Raw genomic sequence first — 14,919 nt, 5'->3', positions numbered from 1 at the left:
TAACAGTTCTATCAGGTGAGATTTATGATGAACTACTACATAGGCACATTTTTTCCAAAGCACAGGAGCTGGCTAGGTTAGGTCTGAGGCACAGAGTTTCATTTGTAAATAAATAAAGTCAAACATAAATATAAATGAAAACCTTTGTATGCTATAACTTTGAAGAAAATAAGTATAAAATATACCAAAGAGGAAATGTTTAGTGAGGTAGTTCAAAGAAAATGCATATTGAAAACAAGGAGAATAATTGGCGTCTAAAATTAAATGAAACTGCAAAGTGTTTTGCATTCACAAAGGCTGTGGATGTTTTCTACCTAGACTTTAGTAAAGACTTTGATACTGTCTCCCACATCATTCTCCTGGAGAAGCTGGCTGCTCGCGGCCTGTACGTGTGCGCTCCGGGCTGGGTAAAAGGCTGGCTGGCTGGCCGAGCCCAAAGGGGGGTGGGGAATGGAGCCACATCCAGCTGGCGGCCGGGCACACGGGGTGTTCCCCAGGGCTCAGCGCTGGGGCCGGTCCTGGTTCGTGTGATCTGGGTCTGTGATCTGGGCGAGGGGATCGAGTGCACCCTCAGCGAGTCTGCAGCCAACACCCGGCTGGGCAGGGGTGCTGATCTGCTGGAGGGCAGGAGGCTCTGCAGAGGGGTCTGGGCAGGCTGGATCCACGGGCCCAGGCCACTTGGATGAGGTTCCACAAGGCCGAGTGCCGGGTCCTGCCCTGGGGTCACACCGGCCCCACGCAGCGCTCCAGGCCGGGGCAGAGCGGCTGGGAAGCGCCTGGGGGGAAAGGGCCTGGGGGTGCTGGTGGGCAGCCGGCTGGGCATGAGCCAGCACCGTGCCCAGGTGGCCAGGAGGGCCAGCAGCATCCCGGCTTGTGTCAGCAACAGCGTGGCCAGCGGGACCAGGGCAGTGACCGTCCCCCTGCACTGGGCACTGGTGAGGCCGCCCCTGGAATCCTGTGTTCAGGTTTGGGCCCCTCGCTGCAGGAGGGACACTGAGGGGCTGGAGCGTGTCCAGAGACGGGCAGCGGGGCTGGGGAAGGGGCTGGGGCACAAGTGTTGTGAGGGGCGGCTGAGGGAGCCGGGGTGTTTAGCCTGGAGAAAAGGAGCCTGGGGGGGCTTATCGCTCTCTGCGACTGCCTGACAGGAGATCATACGCAGGTGGGGGTCGGTCTCTTCTCCCAGGTAACAAGTGACAGGAGGAGAGGAAATGGCCTCACATTACTCCAGGGTTGGACTCAGGGATCTTAAGGTCTTTTCCAGCCTGAACAATTCTGTGATTCCATGATTCTGTGAAAGTGTTTGAAGTTGAGATGTGAGACTGTATATAAGAGGAAACAGTCAATGAAATTTTCCACTGACTAGACTGAAAAAAGTTGGGAATTGCGAAGTCCACACAAAAAAAAAAAAGTGATAATTAAATGGATTTTGATTATGATGAAATAGATGTTACAAAAAGTGTAAGAAATTAATCAGAAAATTGTGGAATAGAGATCCTGACAGCTGCACAGAAAAGCTAGGCTTGGTTCCCCTGAGAGGAATGAAGCGACATAAAAATATCTATAAAATAAGAGGTGGATGGAAGGATAGTTGTGGTGGAAAGTTCTCATGTAAAAGAGAAAGCAGCTTCTGTGCAAGAGCAGAGGAAAATCCAAACTAAACCTACACTGGTTTTGATGCACTAAGAGAAATGCCAGAGCACCTTTTTGTAAAACTTGGCAGGAAAAGGAAAGATCAAAATCAAAAAACGCTGAATTTCAGAACTGTGGAAGACTTTTGTTGATTCTTTTGGAAAGTTAGCTTTTTCAGAATTGAGGGTTGATACAGTACTAGGAGAAATATTTACTGTTAGCAGTGGGAAGAACAGGAGAGATTTTGAAAACTTAAGTACCTTAGTAAGTTTTGGAGAAGCAGTTCCCCCCCTCACTATAATTCCCACATCGTAACACCCTTTGTCCTTATGATTGGCTTGTGAGTAGGAGCAGCAGCGACAGTGAAAATACAAAAGAGCATGCAAGGCAAAAATGTTTAAGACCTCCTGAGACCTCACTTGTCACTCTTATTTAGGCTCTCTCTGTCCTTCCACTGGCTGGAGGAGATGGAAGGAGGATCACCAATTAGTTTTTGCAGGCTTTGATCCCTAAGTAAGCTTCCAAAAAATCATTCTAAAGCATTCTAAAAACTGCCTCTCACATCTCTTAGATACTTCACCGTTTTTTTTTTTTCTTTAGTTAAAAAGTTTTATACTTTATAATGCTGCTGCTAAGGTCAGTCAGCTCTTTGGGGAGTAGGAAGATTTTTATTTTTTTTCATCTAGGCTGAATTGCTTAAGTATGCCTTGTGTGTGCACATATATATATCTTCGCCACATAATAAAGCTAGCTATTGGTTTGAAAGCAATAGATGTTTGAAGTGTTAATGCTGAAAGGTTAACTGTTAGCTTTTAATGACTTGTGGTTGGTATCACTGCTGATAGAGCCTAAAAATGGTCCATTTTAGGGTCTGAAACTTTTGCAGGTAGATTTTTTTAGATTTTTTTTTATTATTATTGTAGAACTTTAGAGTTCCTGCCCTGGATTGTCTCTGCTGCTCACTGTCATGTAGATAGGTAGAAAAGATTGTCTCTGAACAATCAGATTATATATTATATTGCTGGTATAGTGTGAACTTTCTAGTTCATCCAACCATCATGTAAATAACAGAAGAGGGGAATGCACACAAAGCTTTCTCCTGCCTTGAAATAAAGAAGGGGCAATTTACAACTTAAACCCATTCCTTATGTCTGTTTTCTGTTTACCTTTGTCATCTCCTCAATACATTCTGTCAAAGGAGCAGTGAAGGTGTCAGGATATAGAGACCAGTAATTCAATCTTCTCAAAGGAAAGCATTGTTACTCATTTACTATGACTTTCAATACAGTTTGAGGATGAAATAGTTTGAATAAAATTCAGCCAAGTCTCATTCAATACCGTGTTCTTAGGCAGTACTAGAGCACTGTCAGAAGATTGTATTTAGGTTTATAACATATGAACATAAATTTATATTTATACACACATACATGCCACAGAGACAAAAGCACACAAAAATATATAAACCAATTTAAAGAATTGTTTTTAATATACTTTAGAAGATTTGTGTGAATGTAAACATTTGGGAAATTTGTGCAGCAGAAGTCATTGTAGGCACTAGCATTTTGACCTCATAAATAAAAATATGCAGGATTATATCTTTCACTTGAAATGTAACAAATGTTTAAAAATTTGTGGAATTTTAATTACTGCTTCTTAGCCTGGCACAACAGATGCTATAAATTTTCTAGCAGATTTGTGCATGAGGCATATTATATATGACACCACATTATTTAATTCCACTATTTAATGAAAGGCTACCTATTAAAAATTTTTATAGCCAAACAAGGAATCTCTTGCCATGTAACCATAATGGATGAAAGTAATAACTAAATCACCAGTTTACATGTATGCAAGCAATATTTTCTATATATTATTCATAGCATTTGTATGGTTAACAATGCTAATAAACTATCAAACCCCATTGAAATCTTTGAACATTGTGAGAATAAGACAAAGAACTCTGTAAGCATAAAGCAGAAAAAAATCCTTGTGCTCTTCCAGCTGTTAAGGACTTCCACAGTTCTGTGTTCTCTCTGACTATAACCTCATGTTCACAATGCGTAAGTAGTATTGTGCATAGTTACTATGATAATAACCATATTCTCAGAACTCTTTGGACAGCTTTAATAATGTTTCACTGTGTTCCACTGATCCTCATTTCAACTTGGATTTAATGCAGCTATAGTGTAAATAGATTAATAGATTCATATAGTTGAAGAATTAAAATGGCAGGTTAATTAAAAACATACTGTAAGCTGCCCCTCTGCGGGCAGCTTTCATTCTTTTTGCTGATATAGATTACGTTTATTTTGTACAGAGCATTAGAATAAATAACACAGTATAGTACTGTATTATTAATACCTCTTTTTTGGGTATTAATCTGTGCTTAAGTGCCAAATTTTGATGCCACTTTAAATAATCTCTTCCTATTTTTGAGTCCTGAAGTGCTACAAATGTGAATGGCCCAGCTAATGTCCTGACCTATTGTAACATAAGTAAATAAAATACTAGTGTGGACCAAAACATTTTCCAACATAAACCTGAAAAACAACAACATGCAAAACATACTGATGCATGGAATATATCCACCACACAAATAAAAGTTAAAAGGCAGATGGGCAGAGAGAAAATGCAGTCACAGACAGATTCCACTTTGCTATCTTCTGAAAAGTTCCATAGGGATTAATTCTAGGTGACAGTCAGGTTAAAAGATTGTATTGTACCAGTCACAGACACTGGACAGTTCCTGCTTGGTTCAGAAGAGTAAACCGCCTGTGTAGTTCAAGTCAGTTTTTTGGTGTCATAATCACATCAATATCTTTTTCAGAGCCAGAATGACCATCCAGTGGATCTCAGTTCACAGAACATCACAGTTACAGTCAGTCAATCTACTCAGTCACCTCTAGAATTAGGTACAAGGGTGCACATGTCTGAATTGATTATAGAACAGTCACTGGACTGCCTGTTGAAATAGCTTTGTTGTGACTCTTTTTTTTCCTGTTTGATTCTGAAGTGGTATGAGAGTCCTTAATTTTCAGTTTATGCTGTCTTTATGGCTGCTTCGGTCTGTATTGTGATTATTTAGTTCTTGATTTTTCCACTGAATGCTTGTTCCATTCATGGGCACTGAAGTCACTAGGCTCTTAGACTGAGAGCAGCAACAGCAAAGACATGACTGGGGAGAAAAAAAAGAAAGTTAACGCAAACCTAACAACTCTATGCAGATTGCCAGCCATATTTTTCATTCAGGAATGACCATGTGATTCTAGCTGAAGGGAGTCATAACTGCACTCAGGCAATTTTTTTATCCTACAATACAAACAATTCTTGTGATTAAACATGACAAACGCAGCAAATTAGGCCCAGCCTAATTTAAGAAAAACTCTTTATTTAAGAAAAACTTGCATACTATCAAAGGAGAAATTTGTTTGACTAAGCTAAATAGATCCAAGAACTGACAGAACTCAATACATATTGTAAGAGCTGGGTTGGGGTTTTTTTTCCCACTTTATCACTGCACTTCAAACTTAGGAATCAGCTTAGCATGTAAAAGAGAAGAAGAAAATTCCCCAGCCTGTGACTTAGTTCTCTTCTCACATCTTAGAAGAAGAAAAAAATATTTAGGAAAAGGGTCAGTGAATATATTGAGATGTATCATTTTTCACAGCTAAGAATAGAAGGTCATTCAGGATCATATGCTCAGGTTATTCACAGGCTGATATGTTCAGTTCTCTTTTGGGAAAGGAGCAGAAAGGATTCTTCAGCTATCCTCCCCTTCCTTCACAAAAACTAGTGCCTAATTCTGTGTAGATGGAATCTCTACTTTAGGGGAAAGAGTTAGGGCCTCAGAGGAGCAACGGCAATAACAGCAGTAGATTCAGGTCGTCTGTGATTTCAATGAGAAGGGAGTGTTGCAGAGAGGTAAAGCCAAACTTAAGATATATTAAGATATATGTACTATATATATCTATGGGTGGGTGTGTAAAAGAGCAACAGAGGTAGGGTGAGCAACTCAAGTACAGAATGGAGAGACTGCCTGAATTAATGACCTTGATATGGGAAGGGAAAGGGTAAATTACAGTGAGAAGCTGGAAAAGATTAAACGGTAGCTGAAAATTCTTTAATTAGTGTTGTTGGATGGTGATTTTATTTGGAAGGACAAGTGGGAAGAATGAACAAATTATATGAGTAGCAGCCTGGTAGTACTCACTGTTAATTCTCCCTTTCATCTGAGGACAAGTTCAGGCATATTATCCTCTACACAGTTCCCAAATGAAGCAGGGGACCATAAAAAGCAAAGCTGACTCCTTGTTTATCTTGTGAAAGTACTCCCTTAAAATAGTTTATGAGTCTAAGCAGGTTACGGGCAAACAGGTATTCCCTAGACCAGGGGTCCTCAAACTACGGCCCGCGGGCCAGATACGGCCCCCCAGGGTCCTCAATCCGGCCCCCGTATTTACAGACCCCCGCGCCAGGGGTTGGGGGGGGAACCAAGCAGCCGCAGATGACTGCCTGCCACTTCATCTGCGCGCCAGCCCCCTGTTTAAAAAGTTTGAGGACCCCTGCGCTAGACTGATAGTTTATTACATTTCTTCAGTAGCTTGAGTTGCCTATTCACAGACAATGTTTAGTGGTACAGTTCTGTCATCTTTTGGTTTTCTTTGCAGTTAAAGCTATTTCAGTCTTCCTTTTCCATTTCATTACTTTCTTTACTACTATATGCTCTCATTTTCTTTCTTCCTGCATTGTCTTTATTAGGTGAATAGGGACTTGAAGAGCCACAGTGTCACAAGGATAGCCTTAAAATATGTTTTCATGTGTAGGAACTGGAAAAATGCAGCTAAAAGCCACATACACATTTAATTGACAAAGTCAACTCACGTGCCTGCTTTGGTGTTCAAACCTGAAAATTTTAGTCGTTAATGAGATTGGTTAACTGCAGGCAGCTTGGCATCCTGTGTGTGTGTCCTTTGGATTCATCTAAAGTGGGAAATAAGTTACTAACCTAATTGTATTTCATATACATATCACACGCAGATAAATAATATTTACAAGAGTATGTCTATCTCAGTTTACATATGAGGACTATGTCACACTTATTTACTGGTTTAGCATTTCAGATAAAGTGGATAGTTCCACTTGCAGTTTGGTATGTGTGCTATGTGAGCTGCTAGATGGTAAACTAGACAATTTCTAATCTTTCATTCCTTTGCATGTCTCTTTTCCCAACTGCTAAAAAAAGATAATAACTAAGTGGCTCAATACAGTTTGTTAACTGGACTTAAAATCTTACCAAGAAGATCTTACCTGGAAACAGTTTTTAAACTTCTTGCTCACAAAATACAGAGCTATTGGGTTTATACAAGAGTTCATAGTTGCCAGGTTGATGCTGATATAATCCAATGGCAGTAAGAAACTACACAACAAAAGAAAAAGCAAAAGCTAAACATTTAAACTGTTCATATATCATAGAAGCATCCATGCTCTTTGCGGTTACAGCCTCTTCTGTCACAGAAACTAATTCTCTTTTACCTAACTCCCCCATCTAGTCTTATATAGTCTAGGTCTATAATAACCTGTCTCACAGAAGTTCACAAAAGCCAGAGGGAAGTTACTGCAATGATTACAGACAACATTTATTAAAATTATGCTGCCCTATTCTGAAACCCCTGAAAATGGATGCAGCTGAAAAGACATAAAGTATTTGCTCTTCTAACACCACAGTCACATGTACAATGACATTTCTCACAAAAATTCTAAGTGTGCGGCATTATAAACAGTATAAACATCAGTATAAACAGTTGATTGAAATAGAAAATGAAGTACCTGAGTAGTTCACATCTGCCGGGGTCTCTCTCATTGTATACCATTTTCTTCAAAATTCGGCTCAAATGGAGAGGGAACCAGCAAAGAGCAAAAATCACTACCAAACAGAAAACTGTCTTTGCAACTTCTCGACGCTAGAAAAAGAAAATAATGATGCCTGAGTGCTTAATTCATATTGGTAGGTGATTGTAGTGTAGTGATGTTGGCAGCAAAGTAAGTAATCTAGATAAAGCATGCAAGGATTTCCGAAGTGCAGCTTCCAGACTACCTGATGTCCCTGAACTGTTTTTATGGGGCTTATCATGTTCTTGATTCTGGCCACCCTCAACAGAACCTGCTCATCACCAAGACTGGAGTAGCTGGAGCACACAGGTCTCTGCCAGGACACTGTAGGCATTAGTCAAGGAAAATCCACTGCTGGCCTTTTCTGAACCTGATTGCTTTTCCAGCCCTTCTTATTCCTCTATACCGGTTTAGTTTTCTGGCAATCCCTCAGATAAACCGCTTTCTTCAGAAACATGCATAATCTGCAAGAAAATTTTTTAATGTATGTGGGAAACTGGGATCATACCTGCCTGATAAACCACTTGTACCTAATCCTTGACGTGGGGCAATTTGTAAACCCAAGGCACCTAAATCAATTGGTAATTAAAGTTCCATTCAACCACATACCTAGCCAGGATGTCAAATTATTGCTAAATGTATTATTTTATAATTAGTATGCATCATGTTACATGAAGGGATATAAATTTTGCTATCTGATCCTTGCTATGTGATCTTGATGTTCTTAAGTAAATATTTCCTCTACAAACAAAATTTTAGAAATGTCTGTATTACAGCTTAATCTCATAATACTTACTCAGAAAATAATTTCAATTTAATGGATATTTTATATAGCTCTAGAGATTTACAGATGTTTTAGTGGATTTTTGACAATGCATACCAGTGGTGTTTGGTAAGCATGGATTTGATAAGGAGAAGCGTATGAAGGGGTAAGAACACCACATCTGAAATTGCCCCTGTAACATAACAATAATTAAGCATTGCAAGGCTCCGTGATTAAGAAATTTAAAATCTAACGTGTGCTTACAGTAAGTCTTATTAGGCTTTGAATATGGCTACTGTTGTTTCTTCTTTCTTATAATAGCAAGTTTTATCAAAATATGAAAAGGATTGTGAGTAGATATTAATGTAGGGAAGGAAGGAAGGAAGGAAGGAAGGAAGAGAGGGAGGAAGGAAGGAAGGAAGGAAGGAAGGAAGAGGAAGGGAGGGAGGAAGGAGGGAAGGAAGGAAGGAAGGAAGGAAGGAAGGAAGGGGAGGGAGGGAGGGAGGAAGAGGAGCAAAAGGTGACAGTTAAAAAGACAAGCATTTGTAAATTGTGGCATAAAGCCATCCTCCAGCAACCAGCCTGAGTAGCTTGCTGGGCACCGCGCAGTGGGATGGGAAAGCTGGAGGGTGGATTCCCCCACCCAGTACATACCGTTCTAGTTCTAATGGGTGGAGCAGCTCGTACATGGTCCTAGAACAGACTGTGTTGCACACCCTGGGGCCTGATGAGGGGAAAAAGTGGAGGATCTGCACAAGGGGAGGATTTCCAGTCTGCTCTAATCTGGAATGAAACAGCAGTGGAGTACCTCCTCTGGAGGGGAAAACTCACTCTGAGGCAAAGGGGACTACTTCAGGGATTCACGCATGTGAATGTGGAATTTGAAAGAAAGAGTGGAATTGGGTGGGCCGACATTAACACAGGGGGAAAACTGCAGATTGTTTTTAAAATTTCAGTTAGGAATTAAACATCAGACAGTGCTGCAAAAACAGCAAAGTGAGATCTGATTGTTCTTTGAGTGACTTCATGATCATTTGTTTGTGCTGTTCTCCCATTGCTCTTTTCAAAGCAGCTGCAGTAGTGGTACTGCAACAGTGCAATAACCCTGAACAAACCAATCCACTCTATTCTAAACTAGGCTATTCTACAGTTGCCTTTTATGTGAAACTGAAGTTACATATCAAAGTGTGCCAAAAGTAGTGAGGACCCATGGAGTCATATCTTTATGAATAAAAAGAAACATGTTTCTGGCAAATCTTTGAAGTTAAATTTCAAAGCATTTAGCCAGTAGTGATTTGAGGTTAAAGAGCAGGAGAGCACAACTGTCATACATACTTAAGAGAAGAAAGAAACTGGCTAGTTTCCTGAGCATGCTGTCTTCAATACATCCTTATACCATTATTTAGTTCTGTGTTCCAGGTTTAAATGAATACCTTAACGTCATAAAAAGCTTACATCCTCACTTTCTATATCTGTAATTTACTCTATTCATGTACACTTTGAAACATTTCTAAGCTAACTCAAAGAGAGAAGAACAGTATTTTCAGACATTGGTGTTCCTAATATTTACCTGCTTAAGGTGTTCACTGAGAGCGATTCTCAAGTTGCTGTTTCTTCTGTTTAACATTTCACAAGTCATTAATGTATAAAAGATGGCAGTACATGCCAGCGGCATGCAGAAATAGAAACCAAACAGCCACCAATCCTTTGCATCTTTGTAAAACTGTAGACAAGGTAAAGAAAAGAGAAGATATTTTCTTATGATTCAATGAAAAGCATCACAGAAAGTCTTGGAAAGTGTGGCAGTTAGTACACTGATATCTTTCTGTTGGTAAACAGCACAAATTATGTAAACTTTCATATTGTTGATCTGTTTTGGATCAACATCAAAATGGGAATTGTGGCAGTGTAAACATTTATTTTACCTTACTGTGGATAGCATGCCTGTACCTTTGTGGCAATCTGTCTTGGGTTGGAGTTAGGTTTATTGGTTGTGTTTTCTGAATATTTACACTCATTCATGAAAACTAGAATCCAGCTTTATTAAAAAGACATGCCAAAATGTAGACAGTGTCAGTTTGAGATAACAAATCTTACTAAAAGCCTATCTCAGGAAATGCCATTTACCTCCATGGCTTCTGTCCTGATTCCAAAAAAGGAAAATGCAAAATGTCTTGTAAGTTTAATCACCTTTTGTTATCAGTGAAAAGATTGGTAGTTGGTTTGCTTATGTACTGGGCAGACAGAAGCCCCTTCATAAGTGTTTGTCTGATATATGCAAAGCTTAGGACTGGTGTCTTCTAGTGGCACAGTTACTTTTAACCCCTTGCCTGCCGTTCATACCATTTGCCTTTTGTGACAGGACACTGAGGGACTTGATAGAGTAGCAGTACTCTGCTGTGTAATTTTAAGTGTTAGCTGTGATTTAAGCTGTGGTTTAAGTTAATACATTTATGTATTATGGGAAATACTACATTTGACAAAACATTTTAAATTACTTTTTTCTGTAGAAGATTAAATTTTCACACTTGAGAAAATATTGTCTATTGGTTTTTAACTTTTATGCTCAAGCAAAAGTGTGCACTGAAATATGAAATTTTAAATACTTCCTGTCTCTATGTTATTAGTCACTGAGATGGATGTGTGTAAAAGGGAAGCTTCTTTCTCATAGTCTTTCCCCTAGCTTGTTTATTCCTAGCGGATGTGCTCTTGTAACATCACGGTTCCCACACCAAATGTCAAAATGCTAATAATGGAGAATCATATGAATCCTGCTTGAAAAGGTAAAACTTTTTACATTTTGTTTACATTTAAAACTGAACAGTACTAAACTTTGAAAGATGAAAAAAAGGATGCAATTAATAGACTAGTATTTAATAATGTTAATTTTAAAAACTGCTTTAATTACACTAGAAGGTTGATTTACAAAGAAGGGAATGCTTTTAATTTATCTCCCTCTGCCACAACACAGTTAGCTACTTACAGAGCTTGCGAATTTAGAGTATGCTGCTTGTATCTAGGCCACAACCCCACCTCACAGGACATGTTGAATTGTGTTGATTAGCTTGTTTCCTCCTCCTCATTAGCCTCATCCCTGTGTGAGGACGGGCTACAGTCTGCTGCATAGTTGCACTCTCCTTGGGGGCAGAATTTCCCACCACTGGGAACAGAGCTTCTGCCAGCAGAAAACAATATGCCTCATATTTGAAAAGTTTTTACTGAGGGGAAATCTAATTAGCACTCCTTCTGCAGAGAAAAGTATTACAAATAGATGGAGAGAATTATCTTTTTTGTGGCAAATTCCTCCAAGTCAGATTAGAATCATATTGGCTGGGCAGCACAACAAAATGTGTACTGTGTGAATCCATGCTATGTTTACAAGGAAAACTCTGTCATATCAGTCTATCGGTTTTCGTGAGTGTTGCCTGTCAGTCAAGAAAACACACATGTAGATTTCTGTGTCACAACCCTGACCAATGCGTCAATTCTGTATGAGGACATAGCTTTCTGATGTTATAAAACCTACATGAAAATGTCTGTAAATGATTAATTGTGGAATCTGAGTTTCAGAAAAGCTTACATCAAAGCGCAAAATTGGGTTGATTTAAGAGAAGTAGACATTCTTTTGTTTTCCTTGAAAGCCCACATGGAACTGGTTTTCTACAGGAAATGTGCATTTTAAACAAGTCTCCCAGTGCACTCAGCCTCTTGGGAATCATGGTCTAGCATGAATCTTTTAAGTCTTTTAAGGATAGCTTTAAACATGAATAAAGCTGCTATTAAAACCAAAAGTTAATCATATATCCTTCCCAAAGTTTAGTGATTGTTTATTGTGGTAGTAAATATTACGGTTAAGGTTAAAATGGTGTTTCCATTTTAATCTCATGTTTGTACTTGCTTGCAATGTATTGAAACACACTCCATTTTGACTGTCATGTCCAACATTTACTCTCAGCTTGAATGTAAATGCTGATCTGTTTCTTTGAAAATCAAACTGGCTTGGGGAGATTTGGAGCTTTTGATTTATGCTGAGCAAGTAAAAGATACTAATTCCTGCTAATAAAACAAAACAGCTCCTCTTCTTACCACATTAAGAACAGAACAATAATCATTAAAGTTAGCATGCCTTTGAAAGACCTGAACTGTAGTGTTTTGAGAAGAAGGAAGAGAAAACTATTCTTTTTCTTAGGGAGAGACAAAGTGAAGATTGTCCTGGCACATTCATGGAGAAAAATAGCCATTACAAAAGGGAAATTTGTTGCAGTGTGCCTTTCATAAATTATGTTCTTATAACTACAGTATCTACAGTCATATAGTCTGTAGAGCTTAGAAAAAAAGATATAGTAAGTCCTGCATTAATTATTTCCATTAGGGAATTCCTTTTGTCTTTTCTTGCACTTGTCTTTTGCTCTTTCTGCCATCCCCAGTCTGTGTAACTCTACCAAAGTTGGAGATGTTCCTCCAAAAAACACTAATCCTCCACATTTTTTCTGTTCAAAATTTCCTAGCTCCATTTCACCCTATCCTTCCCAATTCTAGCCCAAGCCATCCTCTTATCTAATTAAAGGAGAAATACCAGACATTCCAAAAAAGAGAAATTTGCACTCTACCATGAAAAATTCTGGTCTGGAAAAAAATATGGAGTTTCCCTCAAGGCTTAAGATCTTGCACTATATGCCTTCTCTGTGACAAAACAGAACATTACTCTTTCTATTATTGGATGAATGGTGGCTGGCCCTTCTTTGGCTTCACAAAGAAAAAAATTAAGGTAATTTTTTAAGGTAATAAAAAACACTTTCCCATATTCTCAGCGTAGTGCCAGGCAGAAAATCTCTATCCCCCTGTGCTCCCTCTTCATTGGCTGCCCAGCCTCTTACCAGAACCAGCCACAGCTGCACCTTGTCTACATCAGCCACCCCCCCCCCCCCACCCCCCCAAGCCAGCCCACAGCTGTATATTATCAATGTTAATTAACCCAGCTTCATTCCCCTACACCCCTGTTCAGTAAAGATCTATTAATTCTGTAGTGACTACTCACCTGACTTGTTTAACAAGCTAATGTGGGTATTGGCAACTATTAAGCTGCAGTAGTGTAGAGGATGAGGCCTACGAAACATGCCAAAGAAGCCTGGTGTGTCTCAGGCACTTCTCTTGCTCTTGAGTTGCTGTATCTTAGATGACAGCTAACAGTGCCCAAGCTACCTAGGTTGGAGACGTGAATCTGTCAGATTTGTAGCGTGATTTCTTGTAAATGAGAAGATTATTCTCTGTTTGACTTTGTAAATGCATATAGAATAGGAAAAGTTATGTTAAAGCATGGTCTCACCCTTTTCTTTATCTGCCAAAAGAGCAGGCTACTGCATGCAAAATGATGACTAATCATGGTAAAACACGGTTTTTGACAGTTACGAGCTCCAAGGTGTTATACCTAGAAACACAATACCTTCCAAGGCTCTGGCTACCCTGTTATCTTTCTTGATTTTACTTTAAGCAGGCCCAAATTGCAAATCTCTGTATTAAGAATCCTCAGTAGTGAAGAAATAAAAATGTTGTGAAGTCCCATTTACTACCTCTGGCTGAAAGTAGAGACAGGCCACTGTAAATGAGGGATCTTCTTTGCACGAATATACATTAGAATACATTTTGCACTTTAATGGATGAATAAAGTGTATCATACTCCAGTATCTTAATTGTCTAACCTATACACTGTGGATTCCCAAAAAAAGAAGAAAGGATGTTACTTACCAACATAAAATTATTTGTAGGATTGAGCATACAGGTAACATAACCTTCATCCTTGTATCTGAAAGGTACCACAGCAAAACCAATTGCTTCTGGAATAGCCAGTATGAAGGACAGAAGCCAAATGGAGAAAATTTCAATGGCAGTGATCATAGGGATTCCAATTCCCTGAACGCGGCTCCAGGAGGCAACTGCTCTATACCTGAAAGAGGGAGGCATCAGTTTCCAACCTTCAGTTTCTTCCCTATATTCAAATATTTTGGTTCAAGTTTATATATTAAGCAAAATTCTAAAGCTGGCATCTTAGCCTTGTATTGCTTGTTTTTTCCTGCCTGTTCCAGGGGCTTTGCCAGCTACCAAGTCTCTTAGGACACAGCAGAGCACATGAAGGAGTGGACAGCAGAGAACTGTCTGTAACTGTTTTGCTTATGCACAGGATTGTGTGGAATTCTGCTATGTGGACTACGCTATTTCTAATTAAAGTAGGCAAGGTCTGTGAGACCAGATTGTATCTTTCACTAGATCAACTGACATAACAGGAGAAAAAAAAGAACTTCCAGGGACACCAGCCATTCTAACAGATACAAACCAGCTGTCTTCTTCAGCTACCTCAGTTGTAACATCAGTGCTATCTGGTCAGCTTCCACACAATGAAATAGTGTGAAAACACTCTTCATGAAATGAAAATGCATTTGTTCTATTTGCAATATGCAATGCTGGCTCTATGCTGCATATTCTGTATTTGCCTTAGGTTACAAATGAGTGCTAGTTAGGACTGTCTGACAGCTATCTCGGCCTCTGCATCACCTTTCTAATGAGAAACTGAAGTGCCTAGCTAAGAAGTCTATACATGCCAAAGCCAACATATTTCCCCACTACTTTATCCCTTAGATAGC

The 14,919-nt window shown here is 39.4% G+C and overlaps 1 protein-coding gene across 2 annotated transcripts in view; it reads right to left on the bottom strand.

The window, feature by feature from the left end:
- Window positions 1-2,954: 2,954 nt before the first annotated feature.
- Window positions 2,955-14,919, bottom strand: part of EDNRA (endothelin receptor type A) — a 36,199-nt gene continuing 24,234 nt past the window's right edge. For both annotated transcript variants that reach the window (XM_027795210.2, XM_055796912.1), the window contains exons 4-8: window positions 14,027-14,225; window positions 9,852-10,004; window positions 7,456-7,589; window positions 6,937-7,045; window positions 2,955-4,804 (exon numbers count right to left, since the gene is read on the bottom strand). In XM_027795210.2, the coding sequence (XP_027651011.1) occupies window positions 4,664-4,804; window positions 6,937-7,045; window positions 7,456-7,589; window positions 9,852-10,004; window positions 14,027-14,225 (736 nt within the window). In that variant the 3' untranslated portion in view covers window positions 2,955-4,663. The remainder of the gene's footprint in view (window positions 4,805-6,936; window positions 7,046-7,455; window positions 7,590-9,851; window positions 10,005-14,026; window positions 14,226-14,919) is intronic.

This window comes from Falco peregrinus, chromosome 2, assembly GCF_023634155.1.
Source record: "Falco peregrinus isolate bFalPer1 chromosome 2, bFalPer1.pri, whole genome shotgun sequence".
Taxonomy (NCBI): Eukaryota; Metazoa; Chordata; class Aves; order Falconiformes; family Falconidae; genus Falco; species Falco peregrinus.
This window is presented reverse-complemented; position numbering and strand designations above follow the sequence as displayed.